The sequence below is a fragment of the Hemiscyllium ocellatum genome, chromosome 6 (assembly GCF_020745735.1).
Source record: "Hemiscyllium ocellatum isolate sHemOce1 chromosome 6, sHemOce1.pat.X.cur, whole genome shotgun sequence".
Taxonomy (NCBI): Eukaryota; Metazoa; Chordata; class Chondrichthyes; order Orectolobiformes; family Hemiscylliidae; genus Hemiscyllium; species Hemiscyllium ocellatum.
The window spans coordinates 107,929,138-107,941,511 of record NC_083406.1 but is presented as its reverse complement, the minus strand read 5'-3'; the positions used below and the strand labels follow the sequence as shown (position 1 = coordinate 107,941,511).

Sequence of the window (12,374 nt, the reverse complement as noted above, 5' to 3'; positions counted from 1 at the left end):
CTGCCAAGAATCCTGTCTTTAACCCTGTATTCAGCATTCAAATTCGACCTTCCAAAATGAATCACTTTGCATTTATCTAGGTTGAACTTCATCTGCCACTTCTCAGCCCAGCTCTGCGTCCTGTCAAAGTCTTGTTGTAGTCTGCAACAGCCCTTGACAGTATCTACTACACATCTGATCTTGGTGTTATCGTCAAACTTACTAACCCACCCTTCCACTTCTTCATCAAAGTCATTCATAAAAACTACAGAGCAGAGGCCCAAGAACTCTGTGGGCGGCACGGTGGCACAGTGGTTAGCACTGCTGCCTCACAGCGCCTGTAGACCTGGGTTCAATTCCCGACTCAGGCGACTGACTGTGTGGAGTTTGCACGTTCTCCCCGTGTCTGCGTGGGTTTCCTCCGGGTGCTCCGGTTTCCTCCCACAGTCCAAAGATGTGCGGGTCAGGTGAATTGGCCAAGCTAAATTGCCCGTAGTGATAGGTAAGGGGTAAATGTAGGGGCATGGGTGGGTTGCGCTTCGGCGGGTCGGTGTGGACTTGTTGGGCCGAAGGGCCTGTTTCCACACTGTAAGTCTAAGTCTAAGTCTAACTGATCCCTGTGGGACACACTGGTCACTGACCTCCAGGTGAATACTTTCCATCCACTACCACTCAGTCTTCTTTCGGCCAGCCAATTCTGTATCCAGAATGCCAAGTTTCCCTGTATCCCATACCTCCTAACTTTCTGAATGTGCCTATTGTGGGGAACCTTATCAAATGCTTTGCTGAAATCCACATGCACTACATCCACTACTCGACCTTTAACTTGTCTCATCACATCCTCAAGTAACTCAATAAGCCTTGCGAGGCATGACCTGCCCCCCTCAAAGCTGACTATCTTTAATCAAACTATGTTTTTCCAAATAGTCATAAAGCCTATCTCTGAGAATCTTTTCCATACCTTGCTTACCACAGATGTAAGACTGACTGACTGGTGTCTAATTCCAAGGAATTTCCCTTTCTTGAACACCAGCACAACATTCACCTCCCTCCTACTCCTATGGAGAGTGAGGATGCAACGATCATTGCCAGAGGCACAGCAATCTCATTTCTCACTTCCCGTCGTAACCTTGGATATGTTTGGTCTGGCCGTGGGGACTTATCAATCTTGATGCCTCCCAGAATTTCCAGCACATCCTCTTCCTTAATATCAATCAATCATTCCTGAAGAAGAGCTTATGCCTGAAACGTCAATTCTCCTTCTCCTTTGATGCTGCCTGACCTGCTGCGCTTTTCCAGCAATACATTTTTAAGCATCAATCTTTGCAAGCCTATGAACCAGATCCACGGTGTTGTCACTATCAACAAGCTCCCCCTCTCTAGTGAATACTGAAGCAAAACACTCATTTGGGGCCTCCCCTACATCTTCAGATTCCAGGCACAAGTCCCCTCCACCATCCCTGATCGGCCTTACCTTCTCTCCTATTCCTTATGTATGTGTAGAATGCCTTTTGAGTTTCTCCTAATGCTTCCCAACAAGGCTTTTTCGTGCCCCCTCTTAGCTCTCCTCAGTCCATGTTTGAGTTCTTTTCTAGCTACCTTGTAATCTAGTAAAGCTGTGCCAGCTCCTTGCTTCCTCAACCTTCAGTATGCTTCCTCCTTCCTTTTGATGAGAAGCTCCTCTTTTCTTGTCATCTCATGTTCCTTCACCTTACCATTCCTTGCCTTCCTCAGTGGGATAAAGTTATTCAACACTCACAAAGTGCTCCTTAAACAGCCTCCACATTTCTGTTGTGCATTGCCTGTAGAATAATTCTTTCCAATTTATACTCCACAGCTCCTGTCTAATAGCAGTAAAATTTCCCCTCCCCCAATTAAATACCTTCCCATACGGTCTATTCCTATCTCTCTCCATGGCTATGGTACAGGTGAGGCGATTGTGGTTACTGTCACCTAAATGCTGTCCAACCGAGAGGTCTGACGTCTGGCCTGGCTCATTGCCTAGCACCAAATCCAATATGGCCTCTCCACTACTCATCCTAACTACATATTGAGTCAGGAATCCTTGCTGGACATACCTGACAAAATCGGCTCCATCAGACCATCTGCACTAAGGAATCAATATTGGGGAAGTTGAAGTCACCCATTACATCTGCACCTTTCCAAAATCTGCTGTCCAATCTGTTCTTCCATCTCTCTGCTGCTGTTGGGGGATCTATATAAAACCACCGATAAAGTGACTGATCCTTTCCTGTTACTGACTTCCATCCGTAGTGACTCAGTGGACAAACCCTCCTTTTCTGCAGCTGTGATTCACTCTCTAATTAACAATGCTACTCCCCCCTCCTCTTTTACCCCCCTTCCCTGTTCTTTTTAAAAGATCTAAACTCTGGAACAGACAGCAACCATTTCTGCCCCTGTGCAATCCTTGTCGCTTTTGTGGCCACAACATCGTAGTTCCAAGTTCCGTGCTTTAAATTCATCTGACACTCCTTGCATTGAAATTGACTTTAACAAAGTCTTATTTCAGTGCAACACAAGCACGCAATGCTGTAGATTTGGTTTCAACCATAAAAGATGTAAAGGAAATGAAGAAGATAAAGTAGAATAAACCAAGCTGTTGACACGTAACGCAACTTTAAATGTGCAGTAAAATGAAATTGCACTGATTCCAGCACCATCCTTATTAGAGTACTCAAACAACAAAGAAAGTTCTCTATCACCTAAGCATATGTTTAACTTAGCTGATGCTTCAGTTACTAGTCTAACTGGTTCCTCGAGTCTCAGACTTCCTCAGCTTTAAGCAACCCCCCTGTTTTGACGGACAATTAAATCCAACAACACCCTCTTCCAACTCCAACTTGTTGTAGAGTCTATGATAAAGCCCATGGGTGGCTGGTGTTCTGCTCCACTTATGTCATAAGAACACAAATGCTATAGTTTCTTTGAACAGCTGAACAGAGGTCTATGTTGTATTTTTTAGAATTTTGTGATCCTGTGAAAGAATTCTCAGATCTTCACAATTGGACAAATGGTGGCATTTGAAATTGATTCTTTTTTTATCTCTTCTTTTACTTTAGTGACACAGTCTACATTTTATTTTGTTAAACAAGAATGCACCTGGACAACAAAAGCCAGATTGAGATAGAACTGGCACGGAAAATCGATCCCCCTCAAATGGCTTTGAATGACCACCTCAAAATGTCAGCTAAGAGCAGAGATTGCGGGGATCTGAAACTTCTGGAAGGCTTTTGCGGGCTTCTGCCTGGTCAGGATGCAGGACAAGGTCACTACCAGAATGGAGCTGTAGTATCTGGCCAGTACAATATCCACTGTGAAGAATTCAGCCCAGCCATTCAACAGGAGTGGTGAGTCTGATGCTGTGGTTATAAACGTGATGTAGAGAAGTCATCAAGATAATCGTTTCTGTTGTGTCAACATTTCTGTACCTTCTCTGAAATGTGAATGGACTATTATTTTGTTTTTAATTGATATGTTAGCCACTGAGAATGCTGGTAAGGAATGGCTCTGCGGGATATCCAGCTTGGGAAAGAAAAATGTGACTTTTGACATGAAAATACCAAAAGAACAGTAATGCTGTCACACTCGTTCACTCCCTGTTTCTCCCAGTTTCTCGGGGTTGGGGGGGAGAGGGGGGATACAAACCTGGTGATGAAGCTCTTTGGAGAAACATTCATTCACTGAGAACTCAAAATAAACTTAAATTCCACTGGTCCTGAGGATACAAACGATCAGTTTTTTTTTAAAAAAGAAAACCTGTGGTCTCAGGTTAAATTCTGATGCTTCAAAAATTCTAAGAACTACTTTGTAAAATGTCCTATTCTTTATCTTCTTTATTAAACGAGCAACTCCCCCCTTTTTAAGCTTTGTTTATATGTTAGATACTGCTTTTAATTATTTTTCTTTAATTCGTGAGGAATAAAATTCCTCTTTCTTTCCATTGAAAGAAATTTGTAATTGGCTTCTTAACATTAGCTGTGCTATATTTTAATTTGTGCGACAAGGTAAAGAATTAAAAAGCGTTTTTGCAGCTGACCATGGTGTGGGTTAAAAAGAGGATATCCTATTCACCCCTCCTCATCTCTAATGACTATTATAACTCACGATACAGTGCATCACTTGGAATAAGAAAACTGATGGATTCAGTCTCTTGAGTTTATAGTGCTATTCAATTTGAACATGTCTTATCTGCTCCTCGGCTTCATTTCCCTGCCATTTCCTTCATATGATTTGGTGTATCTCCGTCCTGAAAAATTCAACTGCCCAACTTTCTGAAAAGCTTTACATTTTCCTCCGGGACATGAATACGAATTTAGATGAGCTTATCCTTTTGGTTAAGTATTCTGCTGTGATATTGGAATGTTCAGCTCTCCTTTGGGAGTGAGTGTCCATGGTTATCTTATACTCATTCCAGTTCGCCTATTCTCACATGCACATTATCTCTGAGCACTCTGACAGTCACCATTTCCTGCCTGTGTTCAGATGAAAGTGTTAACTCAAAAGTTGCTTTTATAAGTTTTCCACTTATGTTCAATTCAGCTGTTTGAACTTGTAACTTTTCAACTGTCAGTCTTAACAGTGTGGCTCCATTTCTTTTGCAAAGCTGTATGAAAGTTTGTTTTATTTTATTGTTGGTTCTATTTGAAAGCAAATAATACTTCCTCACAAATTGAGAGTGTTCTTGGAAGCAATCTTTTCTCTTATTTCTTCCATTCCTTTCTTATCTTTTTTTCTCTATCCTCAAATTATTTCTCATTCTCTTTACCCCCTTTCCCTCTTCCTCCACACACACTCAATCTCTTCACCTCCTCCCCCATAAACAGTCTCTCTTTCTCCTCCCTCTCTCTCCTCCATTACCCTAGCTGTATCTCTCACATGCACTCTTCCTCTTTTTTTTTCCTTGTTTACACTTGTTCTGCTTCCCTTTCTCCTTACTTCCTTTCCCCCCTCTTCCTCAGATACAATTATGTTTCTCCTTTCCTCTTCCTCTTTCTCTCCATTTCTCTGCCTTTCTCCTACACTTCTTTTTTCCCCTGTCAGCCTTCCTTTCTCACATTCTCTGTTAAATAAATCAAAGTGTGATCGATCAAGCCAGATTTCAGTCTGGCATCTGACGTGTACAGTAATAGCAGCTTGTGTTCAGAATCACAGGTAGTCCGGATGGGTCGAGATAGAAGGTTTGCATCCTAAAAGACATTAGTGAACCTTAATAATATGATCCATTCTGTGGTCACCTTACTGAGGCACTCTTTCAATTCTAGATTTTTTTCACTTGATTTTAAATTCTATCAGTGAGGTTTGAACCTGTGACCCGAGGACATTACTGGTCCAGTGATATTAATATGATGCCCCTGTTTCTGTGAGATTATAAAAGGACAATTACTGTGGTCAAATACATGGTCAGATGCCCAAGAATGAACTGAAATTATTAGAAGAATCAGACTAACTGGTACAGACAAAAGAAAGGGAAGTAATGTCACCATCGTTTCAGAGGACCATAGGACTGCTCTGTCATGAGAGACCAATGATTAATGGTGGGTTTAGCCAGAGAGTCCCTATGTCTCAGGATGAGAGGGCAGGACCTTCATGATGACCTTGGCCTGCAGTTGGGTGTCACTCTGTATTGCAAACCAGCCATTCATCCAACTGAGCTAACTGATCCCTGGAGAGAACAAAGCGTATATTGGAATTAATACTCTTCTTCAGTGAGGTTTTGCTTCATTCTGGGGTAAAAGAACCTTCTCTGGGAACGGAATAAATATTTTGAATAAGAAAACGTTGCTGCGTTTTAAAGGAGAACAGAGGCACAAATTGGTTCCTTCAAGGGGCTGGCAAAAGCATGGTGGGCCCAATGGCCTCTTTCTGTGCAGTGCCATTGTCTGAGTATATGATGTGAGATGTTGAAATCAGTAGGCTTTGGCTTTAGAAAGTATTTGGAGATTCGGGCAGGGTGGGGGGGTGGGGGGTGTGGGGTGGTTGTGGAAGAGGAGGGAGAATTTTCCCTTCACCACTAATGTGGCTTAAACAATGAGAAAAGGGGGAAAATATCAAATTTAAACATTTAGAATATTAGTGAGAAATGTTTTTGCTATTTTGCCTTTGAATCTTTGGCAACTTCTGAACCTTGTCACTGATCAGCGACTGCCTTTATCTCCGTGTTTTGTATCTCATTAAACAAAGGGAGCTTGGGAATTAAAGGTCCATTCCAATTCCCCTCTCCTCTGAGAAACTGGATGGTGCACATACCTGGCAAGTAAATCAGAGAGGGTACTTGTTGGCTGTATTTTTTTTGATGAATGCTTCAACCAATTGCTTCGTTAGGGCAAACATCTCCGTACTGCTAGCACATTTCACCGGATGAGTAAGTCCTGCTGAGAGCCACCCCTCCACCTCCTTTTGTGAACATCTCCCCTTCCTCTCCCACTCCTGCCTCTGCTCCACCTCCAGTTCCTGTTGCAGCTGTGTAGATCTGAAATGAAGGTGCTCCCTGACTGGGAGTGAGTGTTAGAACTTGGGCAACTTTCAGAGCCACACTACTCCATCTAAATGGACATTTGCACTCCATTCTGACTGACATACTCTCTCTCAGTCCCATCATTAACACAGTAACCATGACTTCCATTAGGAAAATAAAGTTGCCATTGTCCTACTGGACAACAGGGCTACTCTCTCTCCTTTAAAGAGAAATGACTGGTGGTGGTCTCCCTGCAATCAAAACCTGCACCCCCATTATAAGTGATTAAAGACTTAACAGCAATCTAGGTTTGTTCAATCCATCACATCAGACAAATGACACTTTGATCTTTTACTATAAATTCTGTGTCCTATGATCCTGCTCCACTAGCTATCTGATCAAGGAGCAGTGCTCCGAGAGCTTGTACTTCCAAATAAACGTGTTGGACTACATCCTGGTGCTGTGTGGTTTTTAACTTTGTCCGTCCCAGTACAACACTTGCACCCTCACATCATGCAATGGGAAAGATGTTGTTAAACTTGAAAGGGTTCAGAAAAGATTTATAATGACGTTGCTGAGTGTGGTGGGTTTGAGCCAAAGGGAGAGGCTGAAAAAGCTGGGGTGATTTTTGCCCTGGATGCTGAGGGGTGACCTTATAGAGATTAATAAAATCATGAGGAGCATGGATAGGATGAATAGACAAGATCTTTTTCCCAGGGCAGGGGAGTCCAAAACTAGAGGGCATAGGTTTAAGGTGAGAGGGGAAAGATTTAAAAGGGAACTGAGAGGGAACTTTTTCATACAGAGGGTGGTGCGTGAATGGAATGAGCTGCCAGAGGGAAGTGGCGGAGGCTGGTACAATGAAAACATTTGAAAGGCATCTGGATAGGCACATGGAATGGAAGAGTTTAGTGGAATATAGGCCAAATGGGACTAAAATTAATTTAGAGCCTTCTGGTCGGCATGGACGAGTTGGACTGAAAGGTCTTTTTCTGTGCTGTACAACTCTGTGATTTAGTCCAAAGCTCACCACATCACACCTCAGGGGAGGAGAGAGGTTGAGAAGGACAGGCTTTCATGGTAACCTCAGCCAGTGTAGGTTTTGGCCGCACCTTGCATTGCAGTCCAGCCAACTAAGATCATCAACCCCAGAATTGCAATCTGGGGTTGGGAGGAAGCCAGTAGCATGATAGGGTTAATGGTAATATTTGCCAATCGCAAAGAGACTTATTGAAAAATGTTTCATCTAAAAATGAGTCTTAAAGTTCCTGGGGCTGTATATTGCAGCAAAAATCTCCGTCATTTTGAGAAGATTCCTATCCGTCTAAAATTACTGGGCTTCTACTGGAATCTTGGAGTTTAGTTTTGAATTAAATTTAAACAAATAAAAACCAACACTGGGCACTATAGCACAGCCAATCCATGTAACCCACACCTCTTTGGACTGAGGGAGGAAGCCAGAGCACCCTGAGGAAACTCACACAGACACAGGGAGAATGTGCAAACTCCACACAGATAGTTACCCGAGAGTAGAATCAAACCCAGGAGCCTGGCCCTGTGAGGCAGCAATGCTAACCACTGAGCTTTTGTACTGGCCATAAATGGTAATGTTCTTCAATAGCTATCATGAGTGGTGCAGCTGAATTAATGCTCAACAGAGAACTTTGAGGGCTGACACCCTCCCAAATAGCAAGTTGAACAGCAATCATCATGAGGTGCTGTCTGGCATGAAGGTCTATCCATTCTGCATGTGTTCGCTATCACTGTTCAAAACACTGTGAGCAGAGGAGGCTGCTGAACAAGAGGGCAGGAATGCACCCCCAACATTTCCAAAACCATTTATTTCGCAAGTAGTGATGAAACCAATTTTGTTACTGAGCCAAGCACTGATTCTTCAACGTATCTCCCACTGACAGTTAACACTAGAACATAGAAAAGTACAGCACAGAACAGGCCCTTCGGCCCATGATGTTGTGCTGAGGATTGATCCTAATGTAAAATAAAATAGCTCAACCTATGCACTGCTTAATTCACTACTATCCATGTGCATGTCCAGCAGTCGCTTAAATGTCTCTAATGACTCTGCTTCCACCGTCACCGCTGGCAACGCATTACATGCATTCACAACTCTCTGTGTAAAGAACCTACGTCTGACATCTCCTCTATATGTTTCTCCTGATATCTCAAAACTATGACCCCTTATGCCATCAATCCTGCCCTGGGGAAGTGTCTCTGGCTATTGACTCTATCCATGCCCCTCATTACCTTGTATACCTTGATCAGGTCACCTGTCTTCCTCCTCCTCCTCTCCAGAGAGAAAGGTCTGAGCTTAGTCAACCTCTCTTCATAAGACAAGCCCTCCAGTCCAGGCAGAATTCTGGTAAAGCTTCTTTGCACCCTCTCCAAAGCCTATTTATCTTTCTTATAGCAGGGCAACCAGAACTGGACACAATATTCCAAGTGTGGTCTCACCATGGACTCTTAGAGCTGTAGCAAAATCTCACAGCTCTTAAACTCGATCCCTCTGTTAATGAAAGTCAAAACACCATATGCTTTTTTTAACAGCCCTATCCACTTGGGTGGCAACTTTGAGGGATCTGTGTACTTGAACACCAAGATCCCTCTGTTCCTCCACCCTGCCAAGAATCCTGTCTTTAATCCTATATTCAGCATTCAAGGCCAACCTTCCAAAATGCATCACTTCGCATTTATCCAGGTTGAAATCCATCTGCCATTTCTCAGCCCAGTTCTGTATCTTGTCCATGTTGTGCTGCAGGCTGCAGTAGCCCTCAATACTATCAACGCCACCTCCAACCTTTGTGTCATCTGCAAATTTACTAATCCACCCCTCAACCTCCTTATCCAAGTCATTTATAAAAACTACAAAGAGCAGAGGCCCAAGAACAGAGCCCTATGGGACCCCACTCAACACTGTCCTCCAGGCAGAATACTTTCCATCTACAACCACCCCCTGCCTTCTGTCAGCCAATCAATTCTGAATCCAGATAGCCAAATCTCCCTGTATCCCATATCTCCTGACTTTATGAATAAGCCTACCGTGGGAAACCTTATCAAATGCCTCGCTAAAGTCCATATACATCACATCCACTGCTCGACCTTCATCGACCTGTCTTATCAAGTTCTTTGAGGAGGTGACAAGATTAGTTAGACATGACCTGCCCCTCACAAAGCCATGCTGACTGCCTATAATCACGCTATGCTTTTCCAAATAGCCATAAGTCCTATCCCTCAGAATTCTTTCCAAAACCTTGCTGACCATAGACGTAAGACTGACATTCTCACCATAGTGTTCAGTCTCAGTAGCTACCTAGAAGCTTTTCTGAATTGTCCAAGTTGTAGGTGTTGTCATTTTCCAGCAATGTAGTATCTCCATCCTCGTGGGAAGAACTCCAAATTATTACGACAAGTGCCACAAGCTCCCTTAGCATTCTCTGCACGTGTTGTGCGAGGGGGTTGAAGACAATTACAGATTCTGCAATGCAGCTGTGAAGTATTTATTGAGTGAGTGTTACCTTCAGTGGTGGATTCAATCAGGGCCATTCATCATTAATTTAAAAAACACGACTAGCTTAGCAAATCCTGGCATGAATTTGATCTTTTTTGCACAGTGTGACTGCACACAAAGCTTTGCATTATGAACTGTTATTTTTGTACTTGAAACTTATGTACTTTTTATACTGCCCACGCCTTCTCCAGAGTGGGCAATGCAGGTAAAAGGAACAGGGATGTAGGAGTGTGTAACATCAGGATATAATATTCTATTCCCACTAACCATAAACAGTGCAAGGGTAGAAGGTGATGTAAATTGAGAAGAATGATACCAGCCTTAGAGTAATAGAGATGTACAGCACAGAAACAGACCCTTCGGTCCAACTCCTCCATGCTGACCAGATGTCCTAGATAAATCTAGTCCCATATGCTAGCATTTGGCCCATATCCCTCTTAAACCCTTCCAATTCATATACCCATCCTGTTGCCTTCTGAATGTTGTAATTGTAAGACCATAAGAAATAGGGGCCCAAATCTGGATGCAGTATTCTAAATAGACTCGGCAGCACAATGGTTAGCACTGCTGCCTCACAGCACCAGAGACCTGGGTTTGATTCCTGCCTCGGGCAACTGTCTGTGTGGTGTTTGCACATTCTCCCGTGTCTGTGTGGGTTTCCTCTCGGAGCTCTGGTTTTCTCCCACAGTCCAAAGATGTACAGGTTAGGTGAATTGTCCAAGCTAAATTGCCTGTAATGTAGGGGAATAGGTCTGGGTGGATTGCTCTTTGGAAGGTTGGTGTGGACTTGTTGGGCTGAAGGGCCTTTTTCCGCAGTGTAAGTAATCTAATCCAATCTAACTAGAGCTTTATAAAGTCTCAGAAGCACATCACTGCTTTTACATTTCAACCTTTCTTGAGATAAATGACAGCATTACATTTGCTTTTTTAACCCGGACTCGACCTGCAAGTCAACCTTTAGAAGTCTAGGTAATAACATCCACTGGGTTTTCCAGGTCTAACCTACTTGTTACCTCTTCAAAGAATTCTAACAGGGTTTGCCAGGCATGACCTCCCCTTACTAAATCCATGCTGACTTGTTCTAATCTGACCCTGCACTTCCAAGAGTTTAGAAATCCCATCCTTAACGATGGATTCTAGAATTTTACAGACAACCGAGATTAGACTAATCGGTTTTTAATTTTCCATCTTTTGTCTTGATCCTTTCTTGAACAAGGGGGTTACAACAGCTTTTTTCCAATCATCTGGGACTTTCCCTGACTCCAGCGATTTTTGAAAGATTACAAGCACACCTCCACTATTTCCTCAGCCACCTCCATCAAAACTCTAGGATGTAGCCCATCTAGGCCAGGAGATTTATCAATTTTTAGACCTTTTTAGCTTTTGAAATGCTTTCTCTTTTGTAATGGCTACCATACTCAACTCTGCCTCTTGACTCTCCTTAATTGTTGAGATATTACTCATGCCTTCCCCAGTGAAGACTGACACAAAGTATTTATTAAGTTCTTCAGCTATTTCCTTATCTCCCATCACAAGCCTTCCTGCATCAATTTGGAGTGGTCCAATCTCTGTTTTTGCCCCTTGTTGTTTCTTATATATTGAAAGAAAGTTGTACCAGCCTGCTCCACTTGCCCAGGTAGTTCATCCCTTAAACGCATGACCCTCTGCATGGAAAGTTGCCCCTTAGGTCCCTTTTAAATTTTTCCCCTTGCGCCCTAAACCTTAAGCCGTCTAGTTTTAGACTCGCCTACCTTGGGGAAAAGACCTTGTCTATTTACCCTATCCATGTCCCTCCTGATTTAATGTTCCAAAGTGTGAAGATTAGAAGAGAAAGGAAGCATTAAGGAAGTTAAGGAGTTCACCATTCTGAAGAACTGAAAAGAAAATGTCAGGAGAGGATAGAATGTGATAACTTTCTTGATTGAGGAGGGCGCAGGTTATGCTGTTAACTCTGGTTTTGAGGAAGAACAAGAGAAAAACTTGGAGAGCTCGTGAGGTAATAATAATAATAATAATAATAATAATAATAACCTACAAAGACTAGAATGTTTGTGGTGCAGAAGGTTGGAGTTGAGGAAAGCATGCACATGTTTTACATACTGACAACCACTGCAGGAGTCATACTGTGTGTTTAAACTGCTTTAAAATGTTGCTTTAAACTGAACACAGAATGGGCCCAGTCTAGAAACATGGTGGTTCTTGGAGTGAATTCAAAAGAGCAGAAACATGGAAATAATAATTGATGCACAATACAAGCAAGAGCAGAGGAATCTCATGATGTTCTGGCCCATAATTAGCCCTTCGTGAGCATGAGCACTGAGTCAGAAGATTGTGTGTTCAGTTTCCACTCCAGGGCTTCAGCCTAAATGTCTGCTCTGACCAGGAAGGTGCTGT

The 12,374-nt window shown here is 42.9% G+C and overlaps 1 protein-coding gene across 1 annotated transcript in view; it reads left to right on the top strand.

Moving 5' to 3' along the window:
• Positions 1-12,374, top strand: part of oca2 (oculocutaneous albinism II) — a 539,836-nt gene that overhangs the window by 37,073 nt on the left and 490,389 nt on the right. The window contains exon 2 of the mRNA XM_060826999.1: positions 3,060-3,347. Within this exon, the coding sequence (XP_060682982.1) occupies positions 3,094-3,347 (254 nt within the window). The 5' untranslated portion in view covers positions 3,060-3,093. The remainder of the gene's footprint in view (positions 1-3,059; positions 3,348-12,374) is intronic.